Below are 16,271 nucleotides of genomic sequence, written 5' to 3' on the forward strand. Positions count from 1 at the left end.
CACAGAATGTGTTACACCACCATCTATTGGCCCATGTTCCACAGAGTGTTACATCATCTATTGGCCCATGTTCCACAGAATGTGTTACACCACCATCTATTGGCCCATGTTCCACAGAGTGTGTTACACCACCATCTATTGGCCCATGTTCCACAGTGTGTGTTACACCACCATCTATTGGCCCATGTTCCACAGAATGTGTTACACCACCATCTATTGGCCCATGTTCCACAGAATGTGTTACACCATCTATTGGCCCATATTCCACAGAGTGTGTTACACCACCATCTATTGGCCCATGTTCCACAGAGTGTGTAACACCATCTATTGGCCCATGTTCCACAGAGTGTGTTACACCACCATCTATTGGCCCATGTTCCACAGAGTGTGTTACACCACCATCTATTGGCCCATGTTCCACAGAGTGTGTTACACCATCTATTGGCCCATGTTCCACAGAGTGTGTTACACCACCATCTATTGGCCCATGTTCCATAGAGTGTGTTACACCACCATCTGTTGGCCCATGTTCCACAGAATGTGTTACACCACCATCTGTTGGCCCATGTTCGACAGAGTGTGTTACACCACCATCTATTGGCCCATGTTCCACAGTGTGTGTTACACCACCATCTATTGGCCCATGTTCCACAGAGTGTGTTACACCACCATCTATTGGCCCATGTTCCACATTGTGTTACATCACCATCTATTGGCCCATGTTCCACAGAATGTGTTACACCACCATCTATTGGCCCATGTTCCACAGTGTGTGTTACACCACCATCTATTGGCCCATGTTCCACAGAGTGTGTTACACCACCATCTATTGGCCCATGTTCCACATTGTGTTACATCACCATCTATTGGCCCATGTTCCACAGAGTGTGTTACACCACCATCTATTGGCCCATGTTCCACAGAATGTGTTACACCACCATCTATTGGCCCATATTCTACAGAATGTGTTACACCACCATCTATTGGCCCATGTTCCACAGTGTGTTACACCATCTATTGGCCCATGTTCCACAGAATGTGTTTCACCATCTATTGGCCCATGTTCCACAGAATGTGTTACACCACCATCTATTGGCCCATGTTCCACAGAGTGTGTTACACCATCTATTGGCCCATGTTCCACAGAATGTGTTACACCATCTATTGGCCCATGTTCCAGAGTGTGTTACACCATCTATTGGCCCATGTTCTACAGAGTGTTACATCACCATCTATTGGCCCATGTTCCACAGAGTGTGTTGCACCACCATCTATTGGCCCATGTTCCACAGAATGTGTTACACCATCTATTGGCCCATGTTCCACAGAATGTGTTACACCATCTATTAGCCCATGTTCCACAGAATGTGTTACACCACCTTCTATTGGCCCATGTTCCACAGAATGTGTTACACCACCATCTATTGGCCCATGTTCCACAGAGTGTGTTACACCATCTATTGGCCCATGTTCCACAGAATGTGTTACACCACCATCTATTGGCCCATGTTCCACAGAATGTGTTACACCATCTATTGGCCCATGTTCCACAGAATGTGTTACACCATCTATTAGCCCATGTTCCACAGAATGTGTTACACCACCATCTATTGGCCCATGTTCCACAGAATGTGTTACACCACCATCTATTGGCCCATGTTCCACAGAATGTGTTACACCATCTATTAGCCCATGTTCCACAGAATGTGTTACACCACCATCTATTGGCCCATGTTCCACAGAATGTGTTACACCACCATCTATTGGCCCATGTTCCACAGTGTGTGTTACACCACCATCTATTGGCCCATGTTCCACAGAGTGTGTTACACCACCATCTATTGGCCCATGTTCCACAGTGTGTGTTACACCACCATCTATTGGCCCATGTTCCACAGAGTGTGTTACACCACCATCTATTGGCCCATGTTCCACATTGTGTTACATCACCATCTATTGGCCCATGTTCCACAGAATGTGTTACACCACCATCTATTGGCCCATGTTCCACAGTGTGTGTTACACCACCATCTATTGGCCCATGTTCCACAGAGTGTGTTACACCACCATCTATTGGCCCATGTTCCACAGAATGTGTTACACCACCATATATTGGCCCATGTTCCACAGAGTGTGTTACACCATCTATTGGCCCATGTTCCACAGAATGTGTTACACCACCATATATTGGCCCATGTTCTACAGAGTGTGTTACACCATCTATTAGCCCATGTTCCACAGTGTGTTACACCACCATCTATTAGCCCATGTTCCACAGTGTGTTACACCACCATCTATTAGCCCATGTTCCACAATGTGTTACACCACCATCTATTGGCCCATGTTCCACAGAGTGTGTTACACCACCATCTATTGGCCCATGTTCCACAGAGAGTGTTACACCACCATCTATTGGCCCATGTTCCACAGAATGTGTTGCACCACCATCTATTGGCCCATGTTCCACAGAATGTGTTACACCACCATCTATTGGCCCATGTTCCACAGTGTGTTACACCTCAAACTTTGGCCCATTATCAATATTGTGTGTAACACCTCCCTCTGTTGGCCTGTTTTCAACAGTTTTGTAGCACCTCCATCTATTGGCCCATTTTCCACCCACAGTGTATGTAACACCTCCATCTATTGGCCCATTTTCCACCCACAGTGTATGTGACACCTCCATCTATTGGCCCATTTTCCACCCAGTGTATGTGACACCTCCATCCATTGGCCCATTTTACTCAGGTGTTGTAACACCTCTGTTTATTGGCCCATTTTCGACCCACAGTGTGTGTAAAACCTCCCTCTACTGACTCTTACAATTTCCCTATGTTGGTCCACAGATTTGAATAACCTGTTGGAAAACTTTTTAATTACAACAAAAATTATTTGAGTCTAGCTGGGGTAAAAATGTTGGTGTGAAAGTGTAAGATATTGTTTTATCAATTTAAGTACCCCATGTGGCAATAGCATCACTATGTTTTTGTCATTCAAATTCTCTGTACTAAAACAATTGCCATTCACTTACAGGTATTTGTATTTATTTTTCAGACAACTTCACGAACCAGACTGTTTGCCAGGGAGACCAGCTTACCATTACTTGCCAGAAATCCCAAAGAATTGTAATATACTCGGCGTTATTTGGACGCACATCCCAAGATAATTCACAATGCTCCATAGGCACAAGTACAGCATATGCAGGTATGACACTGTTACTTGTCAGGAGACAAGAAATTGGATTAGGATTCAAAAACAAGTAAACTTTGTTGAATGTGTCCAGTGTTTAAGATCTGCGATGTTTCAGTGTTATACAGGATTGTGTATAGTTATATTGTAAAGAAAGAGATGGCATTTTCTGACTTGGTTGGACATCAGAACTTTTTGGTTAAGCCAATCAACATTTACCAAACCTGGTATAGTGTATCTAATGTTAGCCATTAGGAGACAGAGTGATGTATACCAATTTCATGTCTCTCTTCATACAGAGATCTGACCCTTTATTAACTTCTTAAGAAACATTTTTGTTTTACTTTGATTTAATATTATGCAAATTCATAGGCAAGTTTTTTGGAATGTAATAACAAATATGGTCAAATTACCATAGTTTTTCTTTTCAAAATATCAAAGAAATACTTTTACTAGTGGGTAGTAGGTCAAGAAAGTTTGTTAATAAGAGAATTGTATACAGACCATCCCTAGAGATAAGTTACAGTAATGATGACATTCATTTTGATGTAACAAAGTGTGTGTTAGTCATGTATGATGGATGATAATCTACAAAACAATCCAAAATAAACGGTAATATTAGTTTTTGTGGAGAGGTATCCAATCAAATTTTCTGGAGATACCTACGACAGGTATCCATCTGTCTTCACCTATGTCACCATCTGTCTTCACCTGTGTCACTACATTAGTACAAACTTAATCATCACGACAGATATACTACAAATGAGGCATGCTTCATATTATAGACCTGATATGTATATTAACATTGTGGAGGGTGGGCTGGATAAATAGGGCTAGGTCAGGAATCATTAGTGGAGACAGGGTGGATAAATGAGTGCAGGTCAGCTGGGAGTATTAAGGGACATAAGGGTGGATAAATGGGTGCAGGTCAGCTGGGAGTATTAAGGGACATAAGGGTGAATAAATGGGTGCAGGTCAGCTGGGAGTATTAAGGGACATAAGGGTGGATAAATGGGTGCAGGTCAGCTGGGAGTATTATGGAACATAACGATGGATAAATGGGTGCAGGTCAGCTGGGAGTATGTTAAGGGACATAACGATGGATAAATGGGTGCAGGTCAGCTTGGAGTATTAAGGGACATAAGGGTGGATAAATAGGTGCAGGTCAGCTGGGAGTATTAAGGGACATAACGGTGGATAAATGGGTGCAGGTCAGCTGGGAGTATTAAGGGACATAAGGGTGGATAAATGGGTGCAGGTCAGCTGGGAGTATTAAGGGACATAAGGGTGGATATATGGGTGCAGGTCAGCTGGGAGTATTAAGGGACATAAGGGTGGATAAATGGGTGCAGGTCAGCTGGGGGTATTAAGGTACATAAGGGTGGATATATGGGTGCAGGTCAGCTGGGAGTATTAAGGGACATAAGGATGGATAAATGGGTGCAGGTCAGCTGGGAGTATTAAGGGACATAAGGGTGGATAAATGGGTGCAGGTCAGCTGGGAGTATTACGGAACATAAGAGTGGATAAATGGGTGCAGGTCAGCTGGGAGTATTAAGGAACATAAGGGTGGATAAATGGGTGCAGGTCAGCTGGGAGTATTAAGGGACATAAGGGTGGATAAATGGGTGCAGGTCAGCTGGGAGTATTAAGGGACAGCCAGGGACATTTTCTCAGAATCTTGTTTTTTCCAAAATCATTTACAGGAAAGTTAATGATTTCCTGGTTGGCATTGATCCCCTGTGTTAGCCAAAAACAAGTGTATATACAGTAGCAGTGTTGGAGCCCAAGAGAGACCATCTGTTGTTAGATACCATCAGTCTAACACTGTCTGTTGTACTGTTTGATCTGTATAGGAACCGTCCAATTCCAGGGACCAAGCTTTTTTGTGTGGCGTGTTATAGGGTATAATGATCCCATACTAAATTTTATTTTTTTGGTTGGTAGTTGATTCAAAGTAATTTTATACAATATATTGTGATAAAGGAGACATTGTTTGATGAATTTTGTTTGTTTACATAGATTGCAGATCTCGAACTGCTGTACAGGAAATTATGTCTCGTTGTCATGGTCGCAAACGCTGTGCAGTGGAGGCAGAAGAATATGTCTTTGGTAACCCCTGTCCTCCAGGAATTCCTAAATACCTCAATGTTGTATATACATGTGGTAAGTAATTAGGTCAAGCTCTACCTTGTATTGTTATAAATAAATACCTGCCATCACAGGCAGAATGACAAGGATGGCATTCAGACCAGTCAACCACAGGGGTACCTAAGGGTACCTTGAGATAAATATATCACAAATCCAACACCTGTCCCAGGTTAGGAGATAAATATATCACAAATCTAACACCCGTCCCAGGTTAGGAGATAAAATATATATCAGAAATATAACAGCTGTCCCAGATTAGGACATAAATATATCACAAATCCAACACCTGTCCCAGGTTAGGAGATAAATATATCACAAATCCAACACCTGTCCCAGGTTAGGAGATAAATATATCACAAATCTTACAGCCATCCTAGGTTAGGTGATAATTTTTTCCTAAATCTAACACCAGTCTTGGGTAAGGAGATAGATTAACCTAAATATAACTGTCTTCCCAGGTTAGGAGGAGAGGAATATATCACATTTAACAGCCATCACAAGTTTGGAGGTAAATACATCACAAATATAACACCTGTCCCAGGTTAGGAGATAAATATATCACAAATATAACACTGTCCCAGGTTAGGAGATGAATATATCACAAATATAACACCTGTCCCAGGTTAGGAGATGAATATATCACAAATATAACACCGTCCCAGGTTAGGAGATAAATATATCACAAATATAACACCTGTCCCAGGTTAGGATATAAATATATCACAAATATAACACCTGTCCCAGGTTAGGAGATAAATATATCACAAATATAACATCTGTCCCAGGTTAGGAGATAAATATATCACAAATATAACACCTGTCCCAGGTTAGGAGATAAGTACATCACAAATATAACATCTGTCCCAGGTTAGGAAATAAAGTTACCAAAGATCTAGCCCCAGTCCCAGGTTAGGGACAGATGGGATCACATTGTCATTGGTTGGTAGGGAATGTTAATACTTTAGTAGTACACAAGATGTTAGGAAAATCTTGGAATTTTTGCCATTAAGTTGTTTGAAATGCAAAACAAAAGCCTGGACAAGAATATGTAACAATTTGAGTTTTGAGGGTTTGACAACTGATGTTTATTTCCTTACCTGGTTAGCTGTATAAATTCCACTCACATTTTAGAAATAGATGTTAACATGGAAAAGGAATTAGATATAGCATTAACAGACTTATATGAACCAAACTACCAGGATTCTGAACTTAATGGGAATACAAACACAACAAGTTTTATAGTCCTCATGAAATATTATTACTAAGGTCCTGAGGTAAGATAACATATTTAATGTCTACATGTACTTAATGGGTAATAAAATCTGTGCTTTATTTAAGAACATGTTTAGAAAACATGGTCATAGTAAGATACAATGATGGCAGGTTGTGCCCAGCCTACAGCTGTACTTGGATGTAAACACACACTGGATGGTCCGGGATATATCCTACAAAATAAGTTACAGGTTCAAGTTCTTATCGTTGCTTCTGTTTAATGATCCAAGAAAAACAAAAACATCCCTGCAGGGAAAAAACTATATGGAACACCCACGTGCTTGGGCTTTTGGCACTAGAGTGTTGACTTTAGAGAAATTGTTTATGTGACAGTGCTTATTTAAATTCAGAGATTAGCAGCATGAGGGCTCTGTAGTCTTTGGGTGCATCTGTGTTTAAATCTTCATGGTGTTTGAAAGTAGGAAGGGAATGGGATAATATTATGTGAGACAGGAAGTGGATGATGGGGACAAAGAAAAAAAAGAAGAAAGTAAGCCCCAGACAACTGCTTCCTTTTCACTTTCTAGGTCACCAAAGGTCAATATGTCTCTGTAATCCACACACGACTGCTTCCTTTTCACTTTCTAGGTCACCAAAGGTCAATATGTCTCTGTAATCCACAGATGACTGCTTCATTTTCACTTCCTAGGTCGTTAAAGGTCATTTAGAATTCTAGAACCCATGGGTAGCACACTCTTTTCATCATGTCTCTGTATTCAAACAGAACAGGTGTAAATATGTAATGGAGCTTAAAAGTTTAAATAAAGCCAATAAAATGGGGTACAATGTATATAGGTGACAGTGACCTACATTTAATATACTACATTAGTACTTAAGATTGAAGCACATACAGGTGTGATGGTATGTATTTGTGACGGAGTTAGAGGCCATTAAACAGGTTGTTGTATGAGCAGGTAGAAGTGGTAGGCCGCGGTTGTCCTCTGTACTATGTTACTTGGGGGAACACATGGTAAAAATAGAGATATGCAAGTACTAGTTTTTATAGATAGGATGTACAAACAGCAGTTAGATAGGATTTTTATTTCATTGTTCAGAATCTCGCTAAAATTCTCATTAATCCCTTTAAATGATAAAAGACTATTAACCATGTAGCATACATCAAATGTAAGTTTAAAATCTTAAAAGCATTTCATTACCATAGTGACCACCCTTTCCCTATTAACGTAGATGGTATATAATTATCCATACAAGGAAATTTAACACATGAATCAAGTTGACACCTTTATTTGCCATCATCCTCAACTTGAGTCTACATTGACTTGGAGCCACTATCTATGGGCTATCAAGACAGCCACCATCATGTGCTGCCTAGGATATTTATCCATTTAATTAACGTACGTTAAAGGTCTGAAAAAAAAACATGTGCTTTAATTTAAAAATACACAAAAACAAGGAAAAAACTCTGTTCAGGGTTGTCAAGACACAAAAACCTGAACTCCCTTCCCTTCAGCATCAAACAGAAAGGTAACAAGAGAGAAAATTGAAAACATGTGCCACTCTGCTATATACCCCACCTACCTCAATGGGATGTCCCATTGCTTTTAAAAGAATGATCTATTATTATTTTCATAGGTTGTGTAGTTGAATTGAGTACCACGTTTGTAAAGTGTCCATGTTCAGGCAAAATGAAGACGTCAAGGGGTGGGTCACTGAGTGCAGACTAGATCGGTTTGACATTTAAGTTAAACAGCTACACAGATAAAGGAATTTTAATCTTAATTAAAACATTGTTTATCCATACACAAACCAATGCTTGAAATCAGTCATTCTCAAAGTCTGTCTGTAAACAATTTACATTTTCAACTTCTTCTCAGAGACCCCTAAACCAATTTTAATGAAAGTTTTCAGAAACCTTTCATTACCAAAGGTCAACCTAAAGTGTGAATTATATGGTTCAAGTCTCCCATAGGACCGAGAGACAGAGCCAAAAAGGGTCAAATTGACTGAAATGTCAAAAATCTTCTTCTCATGACCAAAATAAGTTAGAATCAAATACTCCTCATAGATGGCAAGATCTTATGGTGCTTTACCAACATTGTGAATTTCATGACCCTGGGGTCTCACGTTTGTTGGGGAGGGGCAAAACTTGACTATAGTTCATATAGGGAAATCATATATTTGATCATTTGTTGAATTTCTATTAGAATTCATTCTAATTTGGTTCAAATTAGCAGGATGGGATGACATGTAAAGGGTATGCAGATGTTGGCCCTGATTGACCCACTGGGTTGATGAACGGAGCCAAAAAGGGTCAAATTAACTGATTTGTAAGGATAAAATGACCTTTGGTAATCGAAAAAGTTTTAGGAACTGTAAAGGCCTTTTATGACCTATACAATTTCAGAAACTTTCTATGTTCTTTCTATGACTTAAATGACCTTTGGCGACTTAGACAGTTCTATAGACTAAATTAAGTTCTATAGACCAAATGACTATCTTGTGACCTAGATAATTCTATGGTTTAAATGAACTTAGTCCATTCTGTGGAATAAATGACTTTTTGTAACTTAGATGCATTTCTGATTCTTTGGCGTAATTGAACTTTGGTGACCTAGATAATTCTACTGATTAAATTATCTTTTGTGACCTAGATCATTCTATTGGCTAACTGACTTTTGGCAAGCCAGACAAATCTACAGATTAAATGTAAATGAACTTTGGTGACCTAGCCAATTCTATGATGACCTATGGTGACCTAGATAATTCTGTTGACTAGATCTGACCTTTGGTGACATTGGCAATAACTGATTATGCTGTGCTGTCACAAGCCATGATAGACTAAAACCATTACTAGTCACTGGTATAAAACATGATTTGATTTAAAACCCTGCTGACCCACATCAGTGTTACATAGTAGAGTTGATTTTAGTAGAGTTGATTTGTAACATCTGTATATCTTCTCCCTCAAAAAGTATATATTCATGAGTAATTACATTTTGTCTGGTGGTGTAGGATTTGAGGCAGCACAGCGGGTCCTAAAACACTAAAGATCAGTCTCCTATTGAATTTTCAATATCTAAATTGGCAGCATTGGAGGTGAAGTAACTTCATTATATATAAGTGTGTGATGCTAGATGGTAATGTAAAATGTGTGTAGCAGACAATTCCAGTCTGGACTATACAGGACAACTACTAGAATGTCGACCATCTTTAATCACGACTGGAGATTTACATGCAATTTCTGTATGAAACTTGGTATTATAGGAATTTTACATCAAAAAGATACATCCCTGGAGGTATTGGTTATTGACACAGAAAATTACGTTATTTGGAAACAAAAAAAAATCTGTATATGGATTAGTAACACCATACACCAGTACTGGCACCATATCTGGTGCCAAGGAGGCTAAATTAGTCCAAAGACAATCAGCTGTATCACACATCCTTCCTGTATCTAGAGTAGGGTGACAGGTTCAGGCAGAAGCAAATAAATAAACTGACCTTTTACTTGCTCTGGGCTAATGGACTGAACCTAATCTGTATTTCTTTTCTCTCCTAACCGGTAGAAATGGAGTGTAAAAAATCAATATTGAAATGTGTGTGTGTGTGTGTGTATGCTTGTGTCATCGCTTGCTCACAGATTCTCTTGCACTCTTGTTTTAGTTCCGAAACGAATTTTAAAAGAGAACAGTCGGCATCATCACAAGAAGAAGAAAAAGAAAAAGAAGCAATCTACAAACGTGGTGAATATTGACATAGCAGACAGCCACATTCCAAGTGACCTGACAACCTCAACCACACAATCATCACTACTCAACGTGGTCACCAAGGCACCAGACATATTTCCCGCAGGTAGGACATGCTTCCACTTTGATTCCTGTTGTGTCCCATAATGGCACTGGAGGTGACCATCATGTTGATGGACTGGGACCCTGATGAGAGATAACAAGGGAGGTTTTAGTGATGTACAAGTGTTCTTCTGTGAAAGTTTAACCAATGTTTACAGGACTCGGTAATTAGAAAGATAAAAAAACTACTTCTAATAAATTCTCTGATTGAAATAATTTTCAAAAAAAACACCAATGTATGACATGAACTTACCACTTCCAGAGAATGACACACATAATGGACAGAGAAGGAAAACTGATTTGTTAGAAAGCATGGAATGAACACTGAATATCAGTAATGCGTGTACTGTGGTTGAGGGATTTAAACTAATCATCATATACATCTTCAAAATTATCACCTTCAGATAAAACTTATCCATCAAAGTGAAGAAATATGACACTTTGATATTGTTACAGAAAATTAGGGTTAAAAACCAGAGATTTTTACCCTGTACGCCCGCGGTAGATACAGCCTCTTTATATCATTAAATGTAATCATAATTTTTTTTAAGCAAAATTATTAACTCTCAATACATGTACTGGTATTATGTAGTTGTATGATATCCTGCAGTAAGCCCAATAGTAATCTCTGACTCAAGGAAGTAGGTGGACTACAAGGTCATGAAAATTAATGACATTTTTGAAATAGGTAAGGGTGGTTGTTGTCCGATGACTACAATGTGCTCATATAATGAACAAAATAGAGATTGATACTATTCCAGGTGAGAATTAAAAGATACAAACATTAATAGTCTATTCGAAAGCGTGATTTCTATAGCCGAGATACCTCTTAATTTATTAGTCCCCTGCCGTTTGAAAAACGGGGGAACTATAGGTTTACCCTCCGTCCGTCTCTCCGTCCGTCTGTCTGTCTGTCACGCAATAGTTGTCCGGACAACTCCTCCTAAAGTACTACTCCGATTTTAACTAAACTTGGTATACATGATCAGTATAACATGTAGTTGTGCATCCCATATTTGTTTTTTTCGAAAAACCATTTAAAAAAAAAATGGGAAATGAATAGGTGCACTTCTAGCTCAGGCAAGGGACTTTGTATTGCTGTTGCAATACTATCCATCCTTGTTTCATTTTTATTTTATTTTAAGGTTTTTGACCCTAAACAAATTAATAGTCTATACAAAAGTATGATTTCTATTGCGGAGATAGCTTTTTATTTTTTTAAATTTTCTTTTTGGGTTTTTAACCCTAAAAAACATTAAAAATCTATGCAAAAGAAGAATGGTTTCTATCTCCGAGATATCTCAGCCTTTCTGCTGCACATTTAGTATAGAGATTGTATCATCATCAAATCATGAACATCTTGGAAAATCTTGGAATATCTGTATCTTCCGCTCAGAAAGAGACAAGACATTTCACATGCCAGTATCAAAGCATACAGTCAGCTAAATGAATTTCTGATGACCATGTAAAACATGTTGTTCATGATTTCCAGACTTCGTTATTCCTTATTCATAAGAAACATATTGAAAGAAATCAGGTTTTCATTGTTGTAGCAATTTTGTTGTTCCTGACTTATTTTTGTACATATATTGTATTTTGATGATGACCAACATTATTATTACCTCTTGTTCTTTAATGTTTTCCCAGATGATGCGAAACAGCCCGTCAGGAAAGGTGACCTTACTGTTGACAAGGGAGATAACTCAAAAGAAAAGGGGGAGGACAGCAACCTGCCGAACACAACAGTGCAATGTAATAACCATACAGTGCGAGTACCCGGAGGTATCATTCCCTCCACCAGTATGGAGCGTGCAGCCAGCGGCATGGTAGTTGACTGGTTCAACACCTTCTATTTCCTGAGGGGTAAATATATATACAAATATATATGATTTGTACAGTAAGGTTTATATACAAATATACCCATATGATTTGTAAAGTAAGGTTTATATACAAATATACCCATATGATTTGTAGAGTTTATAATGTTGATAAGGCTTTACTCTAATTTTATTTCAATTGATACATTACCTTACTGAAAAAAAACTGAATTTAGGAGCCAACTATCTACTTGCCTGTATAGAGGGGAATAGATCACATGTGTCTCCCTAGTATGATAGTTGATGCATTATCTCCCTCTAGTGGTGACAAAGATTTCAATTACTAGGGTAGTACAAATACAAAAGCCTATGGTTGGCAACATGGAAAAAGGGAGATAAATCTTGATAGATGTGAAGATATTTACACCTTGTTTTGTGTTCCAGAGAACCATGAGAAAGCTGTGCTGTATCTAGTCCTCGGGGTTTGCTTTGGAATTATCACCCTCCTTATTATAGTCGTGATCAAATTAATGATAAATAATCGACGTAAAAAGAGGCTGAAATTGGACATAACAGACCCAACTCACTCTAACGTGTTACCTCCACCCAATCACCTGGACACTCCTACACTGTCACGGGCAGATTCCATAGATAGGATTGAGATTGTCAGGTTTGAACCACGATCCACACTTCGTAGGGATAGAGACGCAACACTTCGGCGAGACTTTGAGTCACACATTCCCCTAAGAACTGACTTTGATGCAGAGGATACACTAAGGAGTGATCCTGGGGATCGTACCTTAAATAATTACTATGGCTGATTGTAAGGAGAATTATGATTGGTCGAAATTATGAAAGGTTAAACGTGTTCTGTGATTGGCTAGTTCATCACAGAAAGGCAGCCTCAGCCCTGTTGTCCTTTAAATGGATGTATTAGGTGTTGTGGTTGGTCAAAGCTTGTGGTATTCCTGTCACTTGGAACGGATGCTGTGATTGGCTGAATGGAATGTAAGCTTGTTTGTGATTGGCTGATATGCATATAACCTTTGAACCTGTGATTGGCTGGTAACATTGATCAGTCATTTAAGCATTTTGGTGATATGATTTCCAGTGTTATTCCAGGAAAAGTGTTTCCTATTTGGTGCTTAATTTAATTATGTGGTAAAGCCTGAAATTGTGGCATTGTATTCCAAGGAATGAAAAATGACATACAGATACAGATATCAAGTACCACAGTGGTATTTACATGGAGTCAATTCTCTAAACCTTTGGAAGTAATTTTTATTCAATTTGAGTACCAAGTCAGGTAGTTTGTAACCAAAAACATCACTAAATGAATTGTTATACAAATTCAATCAGCAATGTTCAGTCTTTGTTTTGGTAACTTTAAATCTCAATTACATGTAACAAAACAAAATGAAATGCTCTGGGGGTTTATTTTGATCTGTCAAATGATAAAATACTTCATTTCAGAATGAATGAAATATTTGTCTGAAATTGAATTAATGTAGAAAAAGTCAAAACGTTATCTGAGCTACCATGTATCATTGAGCAGGTATTTTGGTATTTTAAGTATTTTGTACTATTATCTTAACTATCATTGAGCTGGTATTTTGGTATGTTAAGTATTTAGTGTTATATGTATTTAAAATTTATTCACAATTTAATTCAGGCTAAATGCCAACATCTAACACAGGGAGCATTCAACACTTTTTTAAAACATTACATAATACAGTGTAAACCTATTTGTAAAATCTTGTTCTGTTTTGTAAGAATAAATGTACCTTGAAACTGCCAAAATAACATTTTAACTATTATTACTGGGGTATGTGTAACTGAATTGGATTTTTTTAAAAATTCAAGTGGGTTTAAAACATATTTTGATCAAACTTTTACAAATAATTAAGGGGAATTAACTTTTCTCCATGAAGCACAGGTTTAAACTTTTCCTTGTGTTTAAATGCTACCTGTCAATTTTGTTGTGTAAGAATTCGCCATTTGTGCAATAACAATCAAATATGTTAATTAAGTTACTGTATACCAGATGTCTAGAGTGTTAGTCTATGAAGATTTGTAATAACATAGGGCATACCAACGTAACCAAGTATTGTTACTTCTCTTGTAGCATTTGTTATGTGTTTACCCTTATAGCTCCTTATTTTTATGTCTAGTTATGTATGCAATACTATTGAACAAAATGGCAAACAGGAGAAAAAAATTATACTATATGCAAGGGAGACAAATCTTTGAAAGCCTAAGCTTACATGTGCACCATACCAAACGTGATATTATTGCATGTAGATTTTTTTTTTGCTGAAATGTTATGTTTTTGTTAGAGATACATTTTTACATTCTCTGGAAAGGAGGAAAAACCTTTTAGTAGAATCCTGTATATCTATATATACACAAGTACACAAATTTCCTGTCTTAGTATTGTAACATTTTATCATTTACATGAAAAAAATATGTTGATTTATTTTGTATTTTGTATTTTTTTTTAATTATTGGATAGGTTTCTTTTTTAGCTCACCTGGACCGAAGGTCCGGTGAGCTTATGCCATGGCGCGGCGTCCGTCGTCCGTCCGTCGTCCGTCGTCCGTCCGTCCGTCCGTCCGTCAACATTTGCTTCAAATCGCTACTAGTCACAAAGTTCTTATTGGATTTTGACCAAATTTGGCCAGAAACATCCTTGGCAGAATGGGAACAGATTTTGCATAAATGGTGACTCTGACCCCTGAGGGGCCAAAGGGGCGGGGCCAAATATGGGAAATAGAGGTAATTCCTCTAAATCTCTACTAGTCATAAAGTTATGAATGGATTTGAACCCAATTTGGTCAGAAACATCCTTGGGGGAGGGGGAAGAGATTTTGCATAAATGGTGGCTCTGACCCCCGAGGGGCCAAAGGGGTGGGGCCAAATATGGGAAATAGAGGTAATTCCTTTAAATCGCTACTAGTCATAAAGTGATGAATGGATTTCAACCCAATTTGGTCAGAAACATCCTTGGGGGAAGGGGAACAGATTTTGCATAAATGGTGATTCTGACCCCCGAGGGGCCAAAGGGGTGGGGCCAAATATGGGAAATAGAGGTAATTCCTCTAAATCTCTACTAGTCATAAAGTTATGAATGGATTTGAACCCAATTTGGTCAGAAACATCCTTGGGGGAGGGGGAAGAGATTTTGCATAAATGGTGGCTCTGACCCCCGAGGGGCCAAAGGGGCGGGGTCCAATAGGGGAAATAGAGGTAATTCCTTTAAATCACTACTAGTCATAAAGTTATGAATGGATTTGAACCCAGTTTGGTCCGAAACATCCTTGGGGGAAGGGAAACAGATTTTGCATAAATGGTGACTCTGACCCTAAAGGGGCCAAAAGGGCAGGGCCTAATGGGGAAATAGAGGTAATTCCTTCAAATCGCTACTAGTCATAAAGTTATGAATGAATTTGAACCAAATTTGGTCAGAAACATCCTTGGGGGAAGGGGAAGAGATTTTGCATAAATGGTGGCTCTGACCCCTGAGGGGCCAAAGGGGCAGGGCCAAATATCGAAAAAAGAGGTAATTCCTCTAAATCTCTACTTGTCATAAAGTTATGAATGGATTTCAACCCAATTTGGTCAGAAACATCCTTGGGGAAGGGGAAGAGATTTTGCATAAATGGTGACTCTGACCCCCGAGGGGCCAAAGGGGCGGGGCCCAATAGGGGAAATGGAGGTAATTTCTTTAAATTGCTACTAGTCATAAAGTTATGAATGGATTTGAACCCAATTTGATCAGAAACATCCTTGGGGAAAGGGGAACAGATTTTGCCTAAACGGTGACTCTGACCCTAAAGAGGCCAAAAGGGCGGGGCCCAGTGGGGGAAATAGAGGTAATTCCTTTAAATCACTACTAGTGATAAAGTTATGAATGGATTTGAACCAAATTTTGTCAGAAACATCCTTGGGAGAAGGGGAACAGATTTTGCATAAATGGTGATTCTGACCCCCGAGGGGCCAAAGGGGCAGGGCCAAATATCGAAAAAAGAGGTAA

General features: G+C 38.8%; 1 protein-coding gene across 2 annotated transcripts in view; it reads left to right on the forward strand.

Moving 5' to 3' along the window:
* The window catches only part of LOC117327921, an 86,102-nt gene extending 72,022 nt beyond the window's left edge, over window positions 1-14,080 (forward strand). For both annotated transcript variants that reach the window (XM_033885166.1, XM_033885167.1), the window contains 5 exons: window positions 3,055-3,204; window positions 5,212-5,355; window positions 10,237-10,425; window positions 12,069-12,284; window positions 12,683-14,080. In XM_033885166.1, the coding sequence (XP_033741057.1) occupies window positions 3,055-3,204; window positions 5,212-5,355; window positions 10,237-10,425; window positions 12,069-12,284; window positions 12,683-13,059 (1,076 nt within the window). In that variant the 3' untranslated portion in view covers window positions 13,060-14,080. The remainder of the gene's footprint in view (window positions 1-3,054; window positions 3,205-5,211; window positions 5,356-10,236; window positions 10,426-12,068; window positions 12,285-12,682) is intronic.
* Window positions 14,081-16,271: the final 2,191 nt, after the last annotated feature.

Source organism: Pecten maximus, chromosome 5, assembly GCF_902652985.1.
Source record: "Pecten maximus chromosome 5, xPecMax1.1, whole genome shotgun sequence".
In the NCBI taxonomy this organism is placed as follows: domain Eukaryota; kingdom Metazoa; phylum Mollusca; class Bivalvia; order Pectinida; family Pectinidae; genus Pecten; species Pecten maximus.